Source organism: Agelaius tricolor, unplaced genomic scaffold (assembly GCF_023055355.1).
Source record: "Agelaius tricolor isolate 1412-34295 unplaced genomic scaffold, bAgeTri1.0.p SCAF_49, whole genome shotgun sequence".
In the NCBI taxonomy this organism is placed as follows: Eukaryota; Metazoa; Chordata; class Aves; order Passeriformes; family Icteridae; genus Agelaius; species Agelaius tricolor.
The window spans coordinates 2,187,159-2,196,375 of record NW_027269309.1 but is presented as its reverse complement, the minus strand read 5'-3'; the positions used below and the strand labels follow the sequence as shown (position 1 = coordinate 2,196,375).

The following is a 9,217-nucleotide window of genomic DNA, read 5'->3' as shown; positions in this document are numbered from 1 at the left end:
GAGAGAAACAGGAACATCTGAGGAGAAATGGGGGAGCTCTCATACCCGGACTAGTCACGGGGCTGCACTGCTACCTCCTTCCCCTTTGGAGAAGGTATGCACAGATTTGCTGTTCTTGGGAACACATTTTTCTGGATTGGCACAAAGACAGACTTAAAAGGTTTTACCAACACCAGCAACCAGAAAGGAGTCACCAATACGTCAGGGAACAATACTGGCTTGCTAAGGCATGTCAGCACACTAGCTGATTTTCCAGCATGGATGGATCTCCTGGCAACCACACTAGCTCAGGGGTAGGAACACAGATGCCAGTGGGTTCAGACGGACCAGAAAGCTTGAGTTCCCTTCATGACAACCCTGCCCCAAACCACAAAATTGTCTTTGCCACTTACTGTAGCCCATTCCCTGCACAAAGTACTTGAAGGCTTCAGTCAGCTTGCCAGGCTGTGGAAACAGAGAGAGTGGCTTTAGTGCAAGCAGAACAAAGGGCTCTTCTGCCCTCAAATGCCATGGGAGAGCCAAGGTGTGTCTCACCTGAACCACCTGAGGCAAGCCCCCGCAGTCGGCCATCTGCAGCAGGAAACAAAAGGCAGGTTGATCTGTCCTGCCCAGGAGGACAACCCCAAACCAAGCCAGCACCACCCACCCACCAGGCTGAGAGCACCACACTGCAGTTTCCACCACCTCACCTCTACAACCAGAGCAAGGCCAAGGTGATACACCTTCAGGGATCTGCTGCTGAGGGAACCCTGCACCTTGAAGGCCATGTCACCAAGTGATCTCAGGCCACACTCCAGAGGCCCAGCACCTTCCCAGCCACCTCTGCCCTGGCCACTCTGCCCAAACCTGTCCCTTTGCACTCCCATACAGCCACTGTCGGGCACATTGCGGGGCCTCAGGTGAGGGTGGAAAGGACCAGTACAAAGCTGGGAAAAAGGATGTTGTTGCTGCAGAGAGCAGGGTGGAGGCAGGGCATCTCTGCTAACTCTCACGGGTCTTCCTGGCCAGTTGAAGGTGGCCATAAAGCAGGGATTGGGGGACTCCCTGACAAACTCTTCCCTCTCAAGCCCTGGCTCCATGGAGGAGAGAGCACAGCTCTGAATGACTGTCCAAAAACTTCTCAAAGCCAAATGTATGGAAAGCAAAAACATAAGTGGATCTGAGCAAAAATAGTGTCTTTATGCTGGCCAGAATGATTCTGGAGTGGCACTTGCCTTCAGAAGTGTAGTTTTGGTTGGGTCAAGACGGGAATTGCATTCAACCTAGAAAAAAGGAGAGAGGGACATGGGTGTCACACAGAAAATGCGAAAACTCAGATGTAAAATGTGGAGTAGCTGCACCAGAAGCAGTGGCTGTCTTCAGCAATGGTCGCTTCTCTGGAGCCAGGAAGGAGCAAGTAAGAAAGCAGAGATCATGTAAGAAGTGAACAATGAATAAAAGATCCAGGGAAGAAAGACAGGCGTTCCATCTAAGGGACCATGTGATGACAGGTCCTGACTTCAACTGAAATCATCCCCTAGTTTGGGGATGCACTATAAAACCCTGGAGCACCCTCTGTGCTCTGACAGCAAGACTGGGAGGGAAGGAGACTTCTGTGCAATGCAGCATAAGGGAGGTCACTCAGTCCCCTGGCCAGACAAGGAGGTCACAACCACGTCTTCTCTGTAAGACTGCTGCAAAAAGAGAATAGGCAGAGACTATAGGAAAAGCAACCACATTAGGGGAGGTTATTCTGGGCAGGGAACCTGGGCAGCCAGACAGGCACACTAATATGCAAAAGACCCTATCCTGTACTGTACTGTGGCCAGTAAGCAATGGGAATCTTCAAGGATAGTATCCTAGAAAAGTCAAAACTTGCAGACTTAATTTCAGACTTCTAGATCAAATAGACCAAGGCAACAGGCCATGGCCAGAAAATGTTCTCCATGCATGGCTCCTGGGTTCAAGTTACTGCTTCAGGAGACTCCTGTACTCTTCCACAGTTTTAGACTGCTGCTTTTGTTCACAACCTCCTGGTCTCCCCACAATCCCTGGCTGACAGGGAGGAGCAACATCCATCACAACCATACTACCCTGTGCCATGCCCCACTTATAGCTGTGCTGGGAGGGAAGTGGGTTATGGGTGTCTGCAGAGGACAGAGCTCCTAAGTGCTGCCTTCCTGGTGATGCACTACTCCAAGAGAGCTCTACCATAAGAACTGGAGTCACACTCAGTTATTTTTAATCCCCAGGTAGCCCCAGAGTAACAGCAAAACAACAGCAATTCAAGACTGGAACCAAACTGCAGGCAGCAGCCTGGCAGAGCTCAGGGAAGGATGCATGATCCCAAGCAGGGTCCTTTGCATCACCTGTTGAGCAGGGTGCTCATTCAGATTCTGCCATCCTCACCTTGGAGTTGCCCTGAAAGCCATTCAGGGCCCCTGAGCCTTGGCTCTCCCATGAGTAGCTGGAGGACTGAAAAAGAGCTTGGGACAAAGAGCCAATGTCTGTAATTTTGAGCAAGGTGAAAGCACTGCTGGGTTGCTTAGTGACTTGTGGGGCTAATGTCACAAGAAGAAAGAGTTCATGGATACATACCACTGCTTCCACAGCAGGTGAGTTGTCACCAACAACAAGCAAGGCAGGGCACCTGGTCAAAAGCCAAAACAGAGATGTTACTCCAAGTGTATCAAAGGGGTTTCTGAGAAGGTTGAGCTTTGTGAATCAACACCCTCATGAAAGGCTCAGCAAAAAAACAAAAAAAAGGCTCAGCAAAATCCCTGCCTGCCATCACCTTGGCATTCTGTTGTACCAAAAATTTGTCTAGGGCTTGCAGATGCACCCAGACTGTCCTCTCCATGCACACCAACTGGCACTGCTGTTGCACACATGTGCCTCTGACCCTGCCTTCTGGAGAAATTCAGTGTGTTCTTAATGAGAAGACTTCCAGACACCTCTGCCCCATTGCAGCTGACAGTCCTGTATGACAGCCTGGAACTGTCTTGGACAGTCTTCCCAGTGCTTGAGCTTGGTGCAGTTCTTGCTGAGAAGCAACACCATCTTTTCTGCTGAAGAGACTGCAGAGTCAGCAATTGAGATAGGCTGATTCAGACAACTTACTTGAGTGTTTTTGCAGTCATTTCATTGACACCAACAACTGGTCTCTCAATTTCTAGATCTTTACGACTGAAAGACAAAACAGAACAATTCTTCATTAATCTGCTGAGGAAACTGATTATCATGAGGGCACACAAAATCCAACCATGAGTGCTGGCTCCAGCACCCAGGCAACTCTGTGCATCATGCCCTGATCAGGAGCCCCAGCAGTCATCCCCAGACAACAGGATTCATCCTCTCATGGCATTGCTGTGTGCCCAGAGATGAGCTACTGAGGTATGACAGTGCCTGTGGGCAGACACAAGGGCTAGGTTTGGCTCAGGGTAACAGCTGAAAACCAGGCTTAGGACAAAGGTTCCCCTGATACAATACCCAGTAGGATAATATACATGGCAGCAAATTTACTGAGGAATGGGGAAGCTATGGGAGCTGTTTGTCAGGCAAAAAGGTATCCGATACCTGTTGTATGAGGTGAGGAACAGCTGAAGGTTATCTTGGTTAATGTCCTGCGCAATATGAAGCCTGTATGTTTGGATCAAATCTAGATTTGCCTGCAGTTCCTCCTGTACAAAAGTAGAAGAATTGAAGAACAGGAAACACTTTCCACAAGTAAAGAAGCAACAGTCATAAAAATGCCAAAGCATTAAAGCGCATCCACACACATCATTCTCTGTGAACAGTGACACAGAGGGCAGCAACTCCACACTGCATAAGGATCCCAGAGACATGAGGTGTTCATGTGATGTGCTGGTACATGCCATGCTTTGGTAGTGTGACTACACTTTACAACTGACAGTGCACAAGCTGCTGCCAGAGTACAAGTATCCTGAGATGGGATTAGTTAACTCCCAAACCTCAGTAATGCTTACACAGATACAAATCACTCTGTGTTTGGCAGGTCTTCCATTTACACTTTATGTTTTAAGAAGCAAAGTACGTAATAATACTAATAAACGTAATAAAGTAAAAAAATACTTAAGCTGTAAGACTGTGACCAGGGGAAAGTTCAATTCCAGCAGCCAGTTTTAAGAAGAAACTACATTCTGAGAGAACCAGAGAGAACAGGGAATGTGAGGAAGCACTACATACAATGAAGGGGCTTGACAGTGGGAAGAGAGCAGGATGTGCACAGGAGGAAGTGGTGCTGGAGAAGGAAGCATTCCTTTCAGTGCTGATGTGTTGTTGCAAGAAGACTCCAGGTCAGGGACTGATCTGCTGTGTGGCATATACAGTGTGCACAAGGCACTATCCCTGTCATTGCCCAGTAAGCTTGCTGGTTGAGAGACAGCTAATCCCAAACAGAAGGCATTGCTGTATTCAAAGTTTTCAGGAGGGGCTGGTTTGCCTCTGCTGAAACTGAAGGGTAAGATGAAGAGCAGAATGCAGCAGTTCAACATCTGGACAGATACAAGATCCCACTGCCAGCTCCCAGCTGGCCTGTGCTCTACCCACAGTCCAAAGGCTTCCATGCTGGCTACAGAGAACTGGCTGCCACTTGTTTCTGTGGACAGTGTCCCAGGCACCACAAAGGAGTTCTATCACCAGTGCATGGCCTGGAGACAGTGAGGGCAAGAGTGAGGATGTGTATGCCCCCCAGCGTGCCAACCCAAATGTGAGCTTGACTCACAGAGAAAATGGTACTACCTGTGGCAACCCTTGTCTAATGGACCAGAACTATTTGGGAGCAGACACATACAGAAGTTATAGCTCCATGCACAGTTGCACAGGCAACATTAGCATCTGCTGGGTACTTACATGGCCAAAATGATGTGCCAAGACAATATCCACTATGTTGGTTGTCCAGCCTGAAAACTGAAGAGTGACCATGAATGAGGAGGAGAGTAACAGGAAAAAGCAGTTTCATCACACATTGCAAAACAGCTACTCAGAGTAAAGGAAACAATGAAGAAACTATTCATATTATATAAGAAGCAAATGTCTGAAGCTTGGGATGGACATGCAAAGCTTCAAAGAAACTGTATACACAACCCAGCTCTCCAAAAAACCTGAAACCGTAAATAACTTTAAGGCACCAGAATAAGAGAATAATTAAGAGATTCATTCAATATCAATCAAATGAAGCCTGCAAGCAGAAGAATCAGAGGAAAGCTGAGTGATCCAAGCAGTTTATCTGCATTTCTCATTCACATGATCACACCCAACCATACTCCTCTGGCAGAGACCATACTATATCCAGACTTAGAATGCAGCAGGGATAAGAAATGAAATTGTACAGTTTTCCCCAGAAATGGAAAATATCCTGTATTCTGTCCTTTTGTTTTTACTCTACACACTGTTCATTAGGTGCTGTGGAGAGCACATGTGTGGGAAAGCAGAATCTCACCTTAGATGCTGCCCAGTCAATCCACCCCTTTGCACATGGATCAACATTAATAAGAACAAGTCCCTCCACCAGGTCAGGGTGGCTGAGCTGTGGGGAGAGAGCAGAGGCACACTCAGAAGGATGATTCAGTCCACGCAGTGGTCAACAGCTGGTGCAGCAGCTGGAAAGCTTCTTGCGAAAGGTGCAAGACATACTAGGGAGCTCCTCTGTGCTGGGTAGCCAGTGGCTCCCAGCAAGACTAGACCTGACTCATTTGTGGCACTGAGGTGCTCCACAGCACCTATAGACTCAGCAGTGCCTTCTGGTGACCTGTGTGCCTGGCACAGCTGCAGGTCCTGCTCAGGCCCTGTGTGTTACAAGGATCAGCAACCTTCTTTGCTCCAATCCAGCACTTCTGTGAAGAACCTCGACCAACTACTGTGCCTGGAGAGCACCTCATTCTCCTCAAGGAAGAGGCAGTTTTCCCAGTGGAAATGGGGCAAACAGCAGGGGAGTTAGTGCTGAGCCCCCCCAAGCCCCTGCAGTAGAGAAAGCTTGAGCTACAGGGGCACCCTCTCCCCAGGCAGCACCCCTGCTGCCCCCCCCGCCCTGCAGACACCCCTTCCCCTGCTCCATCCAGCAACCCAAAACCCTCCAGTGTGCCTCGGGCTGTACCTGGGCTGCACAGGTAAGAAGCACTTATGAGAACTGCTTGCAAATACAAACTCAGAAATCAGAGGCAACCAGCCTCTGTTGAGTTCTGGGGTCACTCCAAGGCAGCTCTCCTGTTCTGCTGCACTAATGTGAAGGAGAAGGAAACATCTCTGTCCTCAGCAGGAAACTGCCCACAGCCCAGGGAGTGTGTCAAGGGCACACTTGTGGCACTTCGTTGAGGATTAAGGCTGATTTGCACAAATTCCTCTTTAGCAAGGCTGAAAACTATCCAAGATACAGAAGGAACAGTGAAACACCAATGCCTCACACTGCCCCAGCTCAATCCTGACTGTAGGGAATGGGAAACAGAGAACTTTGTGTAAGGAGGGGCAGCTGCCCAGCACAATGGCTTGAAGAAATTATAGTGGCCTAAACAACTGGCAACTCTCTCACACAACAACCTGAAGTAAATTTTACTGAAAATGTCAGATTTCCAGGGATTTTTTAGCAGTAACTCTGAAAGACTCAGGTGAATTCCTGATAAATTCCTGTATCGTACTAAACAATACCCACTGATTTCACATGAACACTACACTAGAGAGAAATGTATAAGCCGGTACTGAAATAGAAGCAGCTCTCTTGTGTAAGGGTGGAGCAAAATCTGCTTCCTTTTAGTGACAAAGCACATTCCACATCAACACTAGTTTGGAGTACATCACCACATCCATTCTTTGGTGCCACAAACAGTGGACACAGCACACAGTAGAGCAGCCAGTCTCTGTGAAGATTCAAGACTGACTATTACTAGCACTCAGGATGGGCTCTGCTGACTCAAAGGCATCACATTACAATGTTTCCATGCCTGGCACAGCTTCAGAGTAACCGTGACTGCTCCAACACAACCATCTGGATGGAGGTAGCTCTCCCATGGCTCCCTGCAGCCCTACTGTAATTACTGAATGTTACTTTGCCCATGCCCCACAACGATGACCACAGCTCACATGAGTGACAAGCAGTGAAGAGATACTTACTGCACACCTGCTGAGGACATAAGCACCAGCGCCTAGGCCAATCCCAATGAAGCTTTTCAGGCTGAAATACAGGCATTTCACAGTCAGCACAACTAAGTTAGCTCAGCTGAAGCATCCCTAGAGGCAAAGCCTTTCCCCTCTGTATCCAGCTGTGCACTTATGGTTTGTTTTCAAAACAATGCAGCAATGATGCAGCAGCCATAAACTGCTTCATGTAGCAGACGTTGTCCCCAGCATAAAGCTAGAGAGGGTCCCACTGGTTAGTAGATACTTGTGCCTCTTGGGACACCTCAGTGAGCGTATCAGTCATGGCAAGCAGAGACGGAAGTAGGTGCTGGAATAGAGGTATCCAGCTGCCTCACCCCATTTCCTTTCAGAGACTTACTTTAGATGTGTCAGAACAGCAGGTAACATTTCAGCCAGTTCATCCATACTGGGATACTGGTACCTGAAAAGCAAGGGAGCACCTCCAAATACAGCCTGACAGAGGTTACCTTCCAGTTCCACTCAAGGTAGGAGGGACAAAGAACATCTGGCAGACATGCACAGGTTATTAATGTGCAACAATACTGTATATTTCAACTGACTATGTGGATCCCATCCCTCAGAGCAAGACTAACACAGAGCTGTGGTCCTTTGGGCAGTCATACTTCTGTGGCAAGATGGACAGATGAAATGCCAGCTCAACTGCAGTGTGCTGGGTTCATGTTCAAGTCAGGAAGGTGGTAGCAGACTTAGCCCTAGTGAGGTCTTTACCCATGTCTTAGTAATTGGAGAGTTCTCTGAATGACCCTTGGGAAGCTTCCTCATCTTGCCATTTCCTCTGATGTTGGCATCTGCTTACCACTAGACTCAGCCTGGCAGTCCCAGCTGGCTTAAACTGCGTGCTACCTCAGTCCAGACTGAACAACATGGGTGACTGCAGAGCTCTTACCCAGATGGGAATGGGGGGGCTCCTTCCTGTTGGCCTGGTGCATCCACATGGCACACAGCAAAATGATGGGTGATCTCTTGCATGTCTTCAAAGTTAAAGAATGCATTAAAACAGGATTTGTCTGAAACAACAACAAGAAGAAATTAGACACTTCTTTAAGTTTTATTGCAAGCCACCCTCCAAACACCACGGCACACACCTGCAGGAGCTCAAGCCCCCACTGAGACCATAGGGCAGTGGGTGCTGGATGGTGTACATGCTGTGCCTCTGCACAAAACTGCGATGCAGCAGTGAGTCTCAGCAATGGAATTACCATGACTGGAGGGAAGGCAGACAAACAACAGTCAGCCTGCAATGCCCCGGAAAGCAGGGCCTCACAGCACCTGGGTACTTAAAGCACTCACAGAGAAGTACCTGTGTGAAGGTAATAGTACATTTTGTGTGGGGAGATGTCAAAAGACCAACTGCGCCCACCACCAGAACATTACACTACTGCTGCAGCCATGTAGAAGAGACTTGTTCACCTGCCCAGCACCCATGGAATGGATGCCCTATCACACAGTGCAGCAAGTCAGCTAGAGCACTACCGTGTGTTGGGTGGACCTATTTCCATCTTTCCACCTTGGCCCTACCTTTCAAGGGCAGTTAGAATGGACAGACCCATGTGCTCTCTCTCCTGCAGACCTTTATCTTTTCACCTTGGAATGACCTCATCTCAGCTCCATACCAGGCCTGCTACTCCCCATGCTCAAAAGCAAATACCACGAATAATCACTTTTTCAGGGTCCTGGCAATGCAAGGGCTTACGGTTGAGGCCAATGTCATGGTATGTGAGGATGACAGGTCTGTTCCCCTTGGGTGTGCCCCGCATGGTGACATGAACCACTCCGAAAGCTGTCTCAATGTCATGTTCCTGCAGAGAGAGAAGAAGGAGCCCCAGTGTTACATGTGCTGCCTTCACAGGGAACCCTAACTGAGGGCCAGCAGCAAGGACCTCATTCCCATGTTAACACTGCTCTCCTACCCACAGTACAGCTCTTGAAATCACAGAATGGTTAGGGTTGGAAGGGACCTTAAATACCATCTCATTCCACCTCCTGTCCACATGCAGGGATACTGTCCACTGTATCAGGTGGACAGTAGATCCAAGATCCACCCAACCTGGCCAATTCACAATCC

At 48.6% G+C, this 9,217-nt stretch overlaps 1 protein-coding gene across 1 annotated transcript in view; it reads right to left on the bottom strand.

The window, feature by feature from the left end:
* NDRG3 (NDRG family member 3) overlaps window positions 1–9,217 on the bottom strand; it is a 59,173-nt gene that overhangs the window by 3,482 nt on the left and 46,474 nt on the right. Inside the window, exons 4-15 of the mRNA XM_071455508.1 lie at window positions 8,846–8,951; window positions 8,039–8,159; window positions 7,490–7,552; window positions 7,105–7,165; window positions 5,441–5,527; window positions 4,852–4,908; window positions 3,556–3,659; window positions 3,100–3,165; window positions 2,578–2,629; window positions 1,215–1,262; window positions 535–570; window positions 393–444 (exon numbers count right to left, since the gene is read on the bottom strand). Of these exons, the coding sequence (XP_071311609.1) occupies window positions 393–444; window positions 535–570; window positions 1,215–1,262; window positions 2,578–2,629; window positions 3,100–3,165; window positions 3,556–3,659; window positions 4,852–4,908; window positions 5,441–5,527; window positions 7,105–7,165; window positions 7,490–7,552; window positions 8,039–8,159; window positions 8,846–8,951 (853 nt within the window). The remainder of the gene's footprint in view (window positions 1–392; window positions 445–534; window positions 571–1,214; window positions 1,263–2,577; window positions 2,630–3,099; window positions 3,166–3,555; window positions 3,660–4,851; window positions 4,909–5,440; window positions 5,528–7,104; window positions 7,166–7,489; window positions 7,553–8,038; window positions 8,160–8,845; window positions 8,952–9,217) is intronic.